The following is a 13,949-nucleotide window of genomic DNA, read 5'->3' on the forward strand; positions in this document are numbered from 1 at the left end:
CATAAACTGCCAAGGTAACAATTGAACAAGACTGAAGATACATTCGATTTTGATCAGCACGAGACTCAACCTTTGCAAACTTCATAAGTGCTCCAATCTCTTTAATAGTGAATTAATTGATGGGGAAATAGATTTAAATGAGAAGGAACTGGTACAATTAATAGATGACATCGAATCAAATGATGGGGAAAGTTCTGCCGAAGATTCTGATTGTGATGAATCCGTTAAAGAATTCAGTCTAAAGCAATTAGCAGAAGGATTGGACTTGGCAAGAAAGTTAAGAAGTTATTTTACGGATAATGATCCCTCAATGGAGCGCTCCGGAAAATTCACGAGACAATTGGATGTTTGTTTAGCTCCGTATTATGAACTTAATAAAAAAATTGCAGCATAGTGGTAAGCAAAGTCTTATTACTGACTTCTTGATAACTAAATCAGCCGAAGTATGAAATGAGAATTATGCTAATGATGTCCAAGAGATTTCAAGTGATGATGACGTCCTGCGCCTCGTAAATAAAGAACATCTACAAAATGTTAGTTTCGAAGAGAGTGATGACGATTAAAATATACACTTTATTTTGCCCAAAACATTTATGCATTATGTGCAATGAAGTTTACGTACAATTTATAATTTAAAAAAAAAAAAAAAACGATTTCGGAACCTAACCCTACTTTTTCTATTTGATCTGAGTCTCGCATAACGCGATTTATATAACGCGGCATTTTTGTGGAACCTAACATCCGCGTTATACGAGGGTTACCTGTATTTATAATAGTGATAGCTGAGTTGGATAAAGGCTACACAGTGATACTGCTGGATTTTTCAAAGGCATTTGAGAGGATACCACATGGAACTCTGAAATAGGGATGGATATGAAACTGGTGATATGGATAAAAGAGTGATGAACAGTTACCAAAAAGTAGTGTATGGAGGAGCAGAATCCAGGAGAAGGTAGATGACTAGTGATGTGCACAAGGCTCTGTGCTTGGACCAATGCAGTTTAATTTGTACATAAATGATATAGGAAATAATCTGAAGGTAGATATCCAGTTGTTTGCTGATGATGCCAAGTTGGGTAGGTAATAATTAATCAAAGTCCTGTAGAGAACTTGCAGGATAATTCGAATAGGTTGAAAGTATGAGAAAAACATAATGGACGTCAATTTAATGTTGAAAAGTGCAAAGTTATGCATTCAGGGATAAAAAGATTACATGTTGTGTAATACATTGGGATACTGTACTCCAGGAAACTGATGAATTCAGGGATCTGGGATAGTAATAGATAGAGAGTTGAAGTTCAGAGGATATATTGCTAAATTAGCCAGGGTAGTTCACAGGATTACTTGATGATGATGAATAAATTAACAAGCAGAGATAAGGAAGTCATCATTCCTCTTCATAAAGTCTTGATATGACCACATCTGGATTACTGTGCTCAGATCTGGTAACCTGGGTTCTTGGGGATGAGGAAGTGGTGGAGAGGATCCAGAGGCGAGTGGCCAAGATGGCGCGTGGTCTGTGTAATGCTTTTTATGAGGTTGAAAGTATGAGAAAAACATAATGGACATCAATTTAATGTTGAAAAGTGCAAAGTTATGCATTCAGGGATAAAAAGATTACATGCTGTGTAATACATTGGGGTACTGTGCCACAAGCCCATACTGATTACAGGCTTGTGGATTGCAAAAGTTGGTTGATAGGCAAAAAAGGGAAGAGATATGATAGAAACATTTAAGTTACTTAAAGGATCTTACAGGATTGATGCAGGGGAAATGTTTCAGCACTTTGCTAGTGGGGTGGTGCAGAACAAGAGGCCATTCCTGGAAACTGGGTAAGAGTGTGGTTATCAAGGGAGTGAGGACTAGAGTTTTCACTCAGAGAGTAGTGAATGGATGGACTGGGTTGCTTGAGTCAGTTGCGAGTGCTTTTTTAGTTAATGGTTATAAAGAAAGACACAATAGATAATGTGTTAATAATTTGGGTCTCCCATGATGAGTTTTAGGTCTCTGTGAAGGTGCCCATGCAAAAATAATAATAATAAAACCAAGGTATTTTATGGAATAATAGAAAAGCAATGAAAAAAAAATTGTAATATTCCATATGAATTTTGACAATTATTTCCTGTTATCATTGTGATTTTTACAATGTTGAGAATAAAATGCCATCTCAACTGAACTATAAAAAACATAATAAAATAAAATAAAAAGCCTCATGCACTGCATGATTTAGATTTTAGCAAAGTTTACTAAGTGGGCATTCCAACATTATTACCTTTTGGAAGACATTCTACTGCATTACATTTTTCCCATACATTTCCAACTGACTGGAGTTGATTAGAACTGAAACCAATAAGAAAAAAAAAGTTTTTTCTTATTGGTTTCAGTTATTTCCTGTTATCATTGGTGATTGTTATCATTTTGACAGTTATTTCCTGTTATCATTGTGATTTTTACAATGTTGAGAATTAACCTAAAGTGTTTGCCATCTCAACTGAATATAAAAAACATAATAAAATAAAATAAAAAGCCTCATGCACTGCATGATTTAGATTTTAGCAAAGTTTACTAAGTGGGCATTCCAACATTATTACCTTTTGGAAGACATTCTACTGCATTACATTTTTCCCATACATTTCCAACTGACTGGAGTTGATTGGAACTGAAACCAATAAGGAAAAAAAAGTTTTATATGGCATTTAGGAACTTCACATTATTAAACATTCATTAACAGTTAAAGCAAACCTGTTGTTCTTATCAACTTTGACAAGAGGCATATCTGTATTATGAAGTCATGTTAAGAGAGAGAATAAAAACCACTAATTTTCTAAGGATTTGCATTACAACTTATGAGGTATGCCTTGCTGAATTTTCAAAACTAGAGCTATTCATAATAAGATATTAACTTCTCTGAATAGCATCTATCATTCTGGTATGCAGATTATATAGGATGTAGAAAAGATACTCATAACACTGCTGTACATATAATACAGCTGTTTAACCCTTTTAATTACAAAACATACATCCACAATCCAAACCAGGTATTTGGGACCCCCTTTCTTAAATAACCAAAAATGCTTACTGTATATATAACATTCATCATGACTTAGTTGAAATCAGGTATATGCACATTTTGTATATTTTTTAAAAAATAATTTGAATAATATTTGCATAATAAAACTTGCAAATATAAAGCCTCACCTCTGTTGTTTTGATTCCTTACAAAGTTCCTTTACTGCTTCCAAAATGTTTAATATAGCAAACTGAACATCTTTATACAGAGATTTGCCTTGAAATAAATAGAAAAGTGTCAATAAAATTACTTTCCTTTGTCACCCACACAGAGCTAAGCATTACTTCTAAATTTCAAATAACTTCAAATATCTAAATTTCTACTTATATGAAGTGTGGGAGGGAGGGACTACAAGTTTACTACTATAGTAGTAAAACTGTTTCTGTAGACTGGCCACAAGATAGCACAGGACCAGACCCGTTGGTTACGCTTCAGGTTGAGTCTTGATAAACTGTACCTGGAGGGACTCTGAATATAGCAGCATGCATGGAGAGGTAGGCTGTCAAGGTCCCACTTGGAGTCAATCCACAGATTCTTCACCCTTACTGCATGCCCCAGCTCTATAATTTTTTTCCTAACATTCTAATACCATGAAAGACAGCATTAAAAAATTATTATATCACTGGAGTTAAAAACAAACCTACAAAAGAATTTCAAAAATACAACAAAATGCAAGAAACAATAAAACCATACAAAACATCCAACAAAACAGCAAAATTCCATATACAGTATAAAAAAACACTTCAGACATCCAAACTCAATCTGTTATTCATCCACAACCCCTTGTAGGGAATAGCTCATCTAAATTATTCATATTATCATGCATGATATGCCTTTCCCAAGAGGGGGTGTGGAACATATGGAACACTTTTGGTCAGGTCTGATATTCATGCAGGAGGTATAAGACATGCAATCACTTTTATATGACCTACTCTGGTTGAAGATACCCTTGACTCATTTTGCTGTTTTCATCTGCTGCCTTTACCACTCTCCTAATTCTGATGACTGTACAGACTTTTTTGATTACTCTTTAAGTTGATAACATACAATCTAATTACCCAGTGAGATAATATTCCTTGGAGATTTCAGTGTAATTAATTTTTGAATGCCTTCTTTCTATGCCTTAACAGACTAAGCTGAAAGAGAAGCTGAACTGTTTGCTGTCAATAATGATCTAATGCAAATTGTTCACCTACCTGGCTACCTACTGGAATTCCAGATAGTGGTGAGAGAAGGAGGCATACAATGAATTGTGTTAACTTGATGTCAACATGGTGATAGGACTTGATGGATATAATGTGTCTTGAGGTAATATTACAGGAAGTTAACAGCTTTGATGTACCTTTTAACATGAATCTTACAATGGGCTAAGTTCCAAAGGAGTGGAAAGAGGACAAAACTCTTTCACTTCATAAGGGAGGTGATAAGATAAAGGTGTTGAATTATATACCAATCTGTAAGTCTGAAGTTGTGGTCAAAGTGTTAGAGAGATTAGCGAGGATCAAAATTCAGAATTGGGCTGACAATAGCAGCATTTTCTTTGATGGGACATCATGATTTTTGATAGAGGAAGATTGCATTTTAGTAATCTACTTACTTAAATACATTGGACAAGAAGGGATGTATACACAGTGGTACACATAGATTTTGCCTTTGAAAGATTGCCGTAAGGCAAGTTGGTAATTAAACTGGAACAGATGGCATTAGATAGAAGATTAGTATGCCAGATTGGAGACTTGTCTAATATGTATCAGCAAGCTGTGTATCAGGGACCCAGAAGAGGAAAGTCACTAGAGGTATGCCCAAGGATCTGTTTTGGGGATGATGCTGTTTAATTTGTTTGTAAATGACACTGGGAAAGACTTGAATGATGATATGTAGTTAAGAAGAACTATGAGGAGTAGAAAGGATGTAGTAGCTTTGTAAGAGGACTTGAACAGACTAGGTGAATGGGAAAATAAGTAAGGTTAAAGTGTAAGGTTTTAAAATTCAGGAAGCAAGATGTAAAATATAAGAGTGATGTGGATATCTTAGAAAAGGGGAGATGAGAGATCTGGAAGTGATGGTAGATAGGGACATGAAATTTCATGAAAATTTTGCTAAAATTGTGAGGACAGCATAACAGATTATGATAGTTATGCAGAGGATACTGACATGTAGAAGTAAGAATGCTATGATTCCAATTGATCAGACTGATTTGGATTACTGTGCAAAGATTTAGTGAACTGGTTTTCAAAAGAATGAAAAGATGTCAGAAATGATAGGAAGATAATTGCCAAAGTGGTTTCTGGTCTCTGGAATGATGAGTATGAAGAGAGATCGAAGGAATGCAATTTTCAGAGTCTAGTAGAGAAGAGCATAATAATGACATATGTTGGTAAGAGACTATTACAAAGATTAATGTAGACAAGACTGTTCATAGAATGGGTGGAGACAGGGGAAGAACAAGAGGCCATCCCTGGAAGCTGTATAAAGTGTGTGTGGTGGTGGGGAGGGGGGGGGAATAGGTTTTTTTTGTGTAGAGAGTATTAGGCGATTAAAATGCATTGTTGATAAGTATAGCGAGTGTGTAGACAGCAAATGCATTTAAGTCACAGTATGATGAGCTGTGTGTGTGTGTGTGTGTGTGTGTGTGTGTGTGTGTGTGTGTGTGTGTGTGTGTTTCTGAGAGAGAGTAGGACCTCCTGCTATGAGTTTTCGACTCCATGGAGGTCTGATGCTAATGCTAATAATAATAACCTTCATCATTCTGTCAACACTCTGGACCTCTTTTTTAACCAGTGCTTCCTCCAAATACACCAATGATGTTAACTCTCTTCTTGGCAACATTAATTATAACTTTGTCCATGCTTCTTTTTCTACAGATTATTCTTCTGCTATCCAATTTGCCCGTATTTGGCTATATATTATGCATCCCAGCCTAATGGGCAGGGATGTGCAACTGATAATGCAGCTGGCTGCCAGTTAGTATACAGGCCTGAAGTAGTCAGCAATGAGTCAGGAGGCCTCTCAGTCAACTTGATACCACATACTATGCCAGGTTGTGCCTGGCATGGAAGGGTGAGTAGTGATGTGTGGGAGGCATTGTTAGGCCACAGAATGACAAAGAGACTAGTTGTTCTCTGTACGGGTGACATGTTTACGAGTCTATTTCCCACACTGTACATTCCCCACTCTTCATTTTCATTTAATAATAAATAAAAAATGAAACAAACAATGATGGCAACATTGAGTACAAAGTAAATCTTCCTCAACAAAAAGTTCAACCAAACAAACCATACAGTATTTCAAACTTACCAGGATCCCTAAAAAAATCATATCAACATCAACAGCATAAATTTCAACATACACGACATTCATCACTACTTACAAATCCAAACAAGACCTCCTTCTCTGTTAAGAAATCCAAATTGCAGCTACATCAACCACAGTTCACCTTCAATGCCTGAATTACATTCATCGATTCATTTCATCACAAAGGTGCCACCTGTGCCTTTGTATGTTCTGACAGTGCCCACCAGAGAATGTCAAATTTAGAATCCCCTGCTTTTGATCTCCTCTGGCTGAAGGTTTCCATGCCCCACTTAGTAACATTCATCTGCTGCATTTACCTGTCTACAAACTCTGAAAACTATGAGGACCTCTTCACCTTCCTCTCCATGTAGTCAACTATCATCCGCTCAACTATCTACAATCCAGTTATCCGAACAGCGAAGTCATCATCCTAGGTGACCTGAATGTCTGTAACTCCAACATTACCAGTCAAGCTGGACATGATGCAGAAGGTTTTGCTATAAACAGTGATCTAATGCAAATCATGCAGTTACCTACCTGAATTCCAGATAATCTCCTCCACTTTCCCAATAACTTTGATCTTTTTTTTAAACTAGTTCTCTTTGCAGACACATTGTAGAGGTCACCTCTCCTCTCAGCAACTCAGACCACAATCTTGTGCAAGCCTCCAGTCTCACAGAATGTCCCTCCTCTGATTTAAATTTAATACTTTTTTTTATAGGTACAGTTGTGATTATGCTACATAATCACAACTGTACTCTTCTCTCTTCTTATGACCAAGATCTTCAGGACATCATCACTAGACTGAATCACCTTTTGAAACCTTAACAGTGAAACTTTTCACACACGGTGAAACAGAGTTTTAGATAATTTAAGTCAAATCTCTGAAAAAAGAATACAGAGGCAAAAATTCCAGTTAACTTGTATGCCACAGGATGCACATAATTCTGCACAGAGCTTTAAGTCTTTAATGAACAATGTTCTGTCAGATATTTTGAGAAATAGTGTTCTGGCCTTTCAAGATGACTCGTTAATATACATTACTCAGAAAGAAGTCAATGAACACCATAGTGTGAGGATCAAACAGCCATGGCACTTACCTTGATAAGATGTAGGATTTTCTTTTACTGTGATGACTGCAACAATCCTACAGGGCATACTTTCCACATGCATATGATAGTGATTAATTGGAACTTTGGATCCTCTTGATGTTGGCATCTAATGAGATCCTGGACTGTTGTGGGGCAGACATCCTATGATCTCATCCGATGCTCCAGTTCATCCCACAAATGTTCAATAGGATTGAGATTAGGGCACTGTGGAGGCCAGTCAAGCATGGTGAGATTCAAGTTCACAAACCACACAGTTACAGTCTTATGACATGGTGCATTGCCTTGCTGAAAGACAATGGAAACCATAGAACACCACAAAATAGGAAGAAATGCATTGTCCAAAATGTTCAGATACCTCTCAGAGTTCAATATTTGTGGCACCACAAACAGAAGTCCCAGGCCAAACCAGGAAAAACAGGACCATATCATCACACTGCTACTGCCAGATTTCATAGTTGGGCTATGTATTCAGGTTAGAGATGTTCATCGAATATTCACCACACTCACACCAGTCTATCTACTCAGTAGAAGGCGTAGTATGATTGGTTACTTCATAATAGAGCTACAGAGCTTTCCCACTGTACATGCTCTTTGCACCACTGAAGATGATGCTGCATGTTGGTTCAGGTAATGTGGTGCTTGCATACTGCGGAAATCCATGTTGTGAGCATCTGTTCTGAATGTTTTAGGCAGATGCATGTTCTAGGTGATGCCTGAAACTCTGCATTCAACATGTCAGTTGATGAATGTGGTGGGTCATCCACTGTGAGTAGCACTTGCAGTTGACTTCCTGCACTTCCATCTCAGTATGGTATCACTGATTGTTGACCTGGGATGGCCCAATGTTAACAATTTGCCGAACAGATATACCTGAAACACAGCATCCTATCACAACACCTCTTTCAAATTCCATAAGTTCCTTCTCGCAGCCATTTCACCTCGACACAGCTGTATTGACTTGGGAGTATCGTATTCCTGCAAATTATACCGGCTAGAAAAATGTGACTTGTTACATGGCATGATGCATCTTGCCCATGGGGTGTGTGTGGGGGGGTGTCTCCGTTAACTTCTTTCCAAGAAGTGTATTCAGCAGAGTTTGATTCTCACTGTGAAATTTTAAAACAAGTCATACACAGATTACTTGATCTTCTTCTTCTACAGCTTCTCCCACTTAAGTGGGGTCACTGTTTGTGATGAGTCTCCTCCACACCTTCCTGTCTTGGGCTGTCAGCACATCCAAGTTCTTCATCTTCAAGTCCTCTTCTACCAGCTCCCTCCATCTCTTCTTTGGCCGCCCACGCTTCCGCCTTCCTTGCACATCCATCTGCATGACCCGTCTTCCCACATATTCGTCCTCCCTCCTCATCACACGACCAAACCATCTCAACCTTGCCTCCTGTATTTTCGCTCCTAAGTTCGTAACTTTCACTGTTCCCCTGACATAGTCATTTCTCAGATGATCCTTTCTGGTCACACCACACATCCACCTAAGCATTCTCATCTCTGCTACTTCCATCCTGCTGATGTTATTTTTCCTCAGGGCCACAGTTTCTATAGCATATGTCATAGCTGGCCTCACTACTGTCCTATAAATTTTGCCTTTCAGATTGATCGGCACCCTCTTATCGCATAACACTCCAGCCATCTCCCTCCAGTTCCTCCAACCTGCTTGTATCCTGCATCCCACTTCCTTCTCAGCTCCTCCATCTTCTTCCACTGTTGAACCTAAGTATCTAAAGTCTCTCACCTTCCTGATGACATTTCCTTCCATCTCCAGATCTGTCTCCTGGCCACCGCCCACTGCGCAACACATATACTCTGTCTTACTTCTGCTCAGTCTCATACCTCTCTCTTCCAGTACTTTTCTCCATCTTTCCAGTTTAGTTTCCGCTTCTTCTCTTGAATCTACACACAGCAAGATGTCATCTGCATACAACATTGTCCAAGGTGCATCTTCTCTCACCTCCTCTGTTACCACCTCCATCACAATATTAAACAGAAACGGACTTAATGCTGACCCTTGATGCAAGCCAACTGTTACTTGAAAACTTTCTGTCTGTCCCAAACAGGTTCGAACACTTGTCTTCACATTTCTGTACATTTCCTGCACCAACCTGACATATTTCTCCGGCACCTTCTTCTCCCTCAGACACCTCCAGACTTCTTGCCTTGGCACTCTATCGTATGCTTTCTCCAGATCAATAAATACCAGATGTAGCTCCCTTTGTTTCTCTCGATATTTTTCCATCATCTGTCGTAACCCAAAGATAGCATCTGTTGTTGATCTACCAGGCATGAAGCCAAATTGTTCCTTTGCAATCTCCACCTCCTCCCTCAATCTACCATCAAGAACCCTTTCTAGGATCTTCATTGTTGATGCTAACTTAAAATTTGAAAGCATAAAAATGTAATTTCTTTTTGGAAGAGGTTGTATATCTTGAGCACATGATGTGTAAAGATGGAATAAAACCAGATGGAGCAAATGTTAGTGCTGTAGCTTCCTTTAGAGTCCCAAAACATAAAACAACTAAGAAGATTTGTTGGCATGATAAATTGTTACCAATGGTTTATTTCAAACTATTCATCGTATTTTAACGTTCTAGCAAATCTTATCAGGCAAGGAGTACCATTCACCTGAGTAACTAAAGAACAAAGGTCATTTGAGTTTTTTCAGAAACATCTCTAATGAATGAACCCACCAGTGTTAATTTATACAAATTTGAATGAACTTTTTTTTTCTTTTTATAAGTGCAGATGCATCTCATGTTTACATTGCTGCAGTTGTAAAAGAGAAGGGGGGGGGGATGAAGCAAAACCCATTGCTTTCCAGAGTGGCTAAGACACATGGGTAGCTCAGAAATGAACTACTCAAATACAGAAAAGGAAATGGTCAAGATATTCGTGTAGATCAGAACAGAAACCTTTATGATTTCTAAGTAACATGAACAAAAATCTGAGAAATATATGTTGAGCTTTAGAAACTCAAGCATTTAACCTTAAGGTCTGCTACATTCCTGGAAAACAGAATATAGTAGCAAACTGACTCTAAATCAACCACACTGAGTGAATTAGAAGAGATGCCTTTGAGAAGAAAAGTTATTGAGGGAATCAAAACATCAAGTGAATCCAAATTCTATTTTGCATCAGTATATTATGAGCAGCAATCATGGTGAATGGAGTGTAGTAAAAGTGAGAAAGGAAGGAAGATAAGAATTGGTAAAAAACTTGTGGATTTAAAGGCTGGAAAAATGTTTACGGATTCTCCAGCTGATGCTGACTATCTTTGTTCTGATAAAGATGAAATGTCATGTTCTGATAAAGATGAAATATCCTGGTATAGATTAAGTAATTAATCTATACCAGGAATAATGATTTAAAGCCATTGTTCCTTCTGTGATGATCCTATGGGTATTGAACCAGTATAATTCATCTAATCTTGCAGGACATGTAGGTCAAAAAACACTACAGAGCATTAAAGAAACATACCATTGGTAAGGTTAAGATAGTTCTATCAAAAATTTTGTAAGATTCTGTTTAAATTGTCAGGTTTGGAATTCTTTTCAAAGAAAAGCACTCCTGCAGACAGTAAAATTTTCTATAAGGCCTTTTCTATATCTTTCTGCATATATAAAAGATCAATTACCACAAAGTGAAAGAGGTAATAGATATATCTTTGTTGTAGTAGATATAAAATATCCAAACAGATTCATCATCACACATTCATTACAAAAGTATTATTTTAACAAATCAACTACTATTATATCTGAAGGTCACCCTTAAAAAAAATGCTACAAGATGAAGGTGTGATGAAAGGATCAAGGAAAAATCAAAAGATTTTTCCTATTTCAGATCAACATAATAATAGTAGGAGGAGCTCTTTTAAGTTTTATCCATTATCAAATGATAATAAGATTGATTTCCACGAGGATGTCACATCTTCAGTAAAAGATTAGGATTTTAAAAATCCAGAGATAGACATTTTATCAGATAAGGCATAAGATTATAAGGGAAGTAAAGAACATAACTGTTAATGGTTTTAATTTATGACACAAGAATGATAAGAAAATAATTTATTATTATTACATAGCACCGCTTTTTTGTCATGTTGTACTATCATTTTATCATTTTTTATTTTGGTTTAACCAATAAGAATACAATTTGGTCGGCTAAATCCCAAATTGCCAGCCCATCCTCGTTCATTCAGTATCCAAGTAGATACCCAACAGGGTGCACCACGAGAAGGTGAGGATAAGACATTAGGTCAGAAGCCCTGGTCGGTTCTCCGCATTCCTTTAAAGGCTATGTGGAGGTCTCCTCTCAGTTATACAGCTTTGACTCCTTAAGCACATATGATGATGATTGATGATGATGCCATAGCACCGCTAGGAAGCCCAAGGACTCATCGAGGGAGGGCACCTACTCCACAACTCTCTGTCACCACCACTCAACTACGTTCATCATCTACACCAACGCCGTCTACCGCCAACCACCACCACTAGTATTTTTCACAGACAATGACAAGCATCCATGCTCACTATGGGATTCGAACCTGAGGCCTTTTGGCTGGAGAGCGGATACACTAACTACTCAGCCAAAGAGGCTGACTTTTTTTTTTATATTCATTTATATTTATTTAACTCATTTGCCAATATTTAATTGGTGTTATACCCAGGATCTTCAGAGCACAAAGAACACTGTCACAGAGCAATAATTCATCAACAGAGGGACCAGTTTAAAAACCATAATGGACATCGAAGGAAACACTAACATCCTAAATGATACCATCTATTGTTGGATAAAGAGAGAGAGCATCAAAAAGTATTAATTTGATCTTCTCTCCCATATTTTTAGTAAACAGATACAGCTACACTTGTCAAGGTTTGGAGAATGTTTTACAGCTACTGCTGCTGATTCCAAAACCAGCCCCTCTGACTTATGAATACTCAGTAGTACTTTTTTTTTTTTCCATTTCATACTGTGTGAAGGGATGGGAGGGAAGGGACCAAATACATGATATGCTAGTCCTGACTTGCCATAACGATGGTGCAGAATGTATTTTTTATGTTCTTTGAGGCAGATGTCAATCATTCCTCCAGTCTATCCATAACAAGCTATGTCATAAGTACAGGGCATTTATGCATTCCTGAATGTAAAGGAGAGAGTTTGTCTTTAGGTGAATGGATGAGGACTGCCAATTTGATATATGGTTTAAATGTGGTGAGGAGCTGATATTTATTAAGCACTCGGGATATAATTTCAGATGTGCCCTGAATGTAAGAGATGGTAACAGTTTTGAAGTGGTCTCATGTATTAAGTGACAAATGGGGGTTTAAGGAGGGCATTTAGTATTTTTTTGGGGGGGATTAGAGCCACTGGCTAAAAAAAACTGTAGCCCAAGTATGCGAGTTCAGTGGTAAGAGTATTATCAAGCATTATCACTGGAACAGATTGCTCTGAAAGTTACTGTTTTTAGGAAACCATACTGTTTTGCTGGATGATGGTGCGACTGTCTGTGCAAATATCTTCCAGTATGTATTGGTTCTATAAAAAAAAAGATAATGAACCATTAGAAAGGCCTGTGACTAGTGTAAGAGCAGGCAGTCATTAGTTAGTTGAACAGAGCTATCTGAATTTGAAGATACTGCTTCAGAAATTCAAGATGCTAATCAATATGGAATTGGAAAACAGATACTCAATTTCTTCTCATAGTAAATCTGCATGTAGTAAATATACTCTTAGGCCCCCTGTAAAGAGCTCTAAGGTTTGAAAATTTTATAAATAAAAATGTTTAAAATAACATATTTTATTTAGTTAAGGAAGGAAATATTGTATATTTCTTGAATAAGTTATTCAAATAAAAAAATCACTATAAATTAAAGATGCCAAGAAATTATATTCTTGGCGAATATCTTTCATCCAAGTGTAAGCAAACGAAGTTTGTGCTTGGAGTAACTTCATGACTGGGCAACTCATTATATACAGGCTAATGACTTCACATCACTAGCTTTAGTATCCCATAATGCAAAGCACATATCCTTACGGACATGTATAATGATATCCGTTATGGGAAGGGTCACTACCCAGACTGGTTTCGATCTTTATTGAGGTGAAAAAGTAAAGGTTTGCTCATCATAGGCCTAGAGTAGTTAGTATAGGAGTGCAAGAGAGCCTGATAGTATTAGGAGAAAACAAGACAGATAGATAGATAGCATGAGAGAGAGAGAAAAGGCCTCAGCTCTTTTATATCATCATATAGCCAAAAGCTATCAGTTATTCTTTTTCGCCAATCTCATATAGATGAACAAAATACCAATTGAAACTAAAACGCAAAGATGACTGATACCCAGGTGGTTAGCCTCATCTGGGTTAACTGCCTTGAGTTGACCTTCTCTACCTAGGATTGCTCTCCAGTCATCCCTGCAACTGATTATAAAACTACATTGAAAAACCTCTCATATCTCCTAGAATGCTTC

At 37.4% G+C, this 13,949-nt stretch overlaps 1 protein-coding gene across 2 annotated transcripts in view; it reads right to left on the reverse strand.

The window, feature by feature from the left end:
- LOC150096627 (cyclin-D1-binding protein 1 homolog) overlaps nucleotides 1-13,949 on the reverse strand; it is a 251,676-nt gene that overhangs the window by 92,239 nt on the left and 145,488 nt on the right. For both annotated transcript variants that reach the window (XM_090408002.1, XM_090408004.1), the window contains 2 exons: nucleotides 3,199-3,286; nucleotides 2,592-2,659 (listed from right to left, as the gene is read on the reverse strand). In XM_090408002.1, the coding sequence (XP_090264128.1) occupies nucleotides 2,592-2,659; nucleotides 3,199-3,286 (156 nt within the window). The remainder of the gene's footprint in view (nucleotides 1-2,591; nucleotides 2,660-3,198; nucleotides 3,287-13,949) is intronic.

The sequence above is a fragment of the Typopeltis vanoorti genome, chromosome 18 (assembly GCF_054136105.1).
Source record: "Typopeltis vanoorti isolate ZY-2024b chromosome 18, IOZ_Tvanoo_1.0, whole genome shotgun sequence".
NCBI lineage: Eukaryota > Metazoa > Arthropoda > Arachnida > Uropygi > Thelyphonidae > Typopeltis > Typopeltis vanoorti.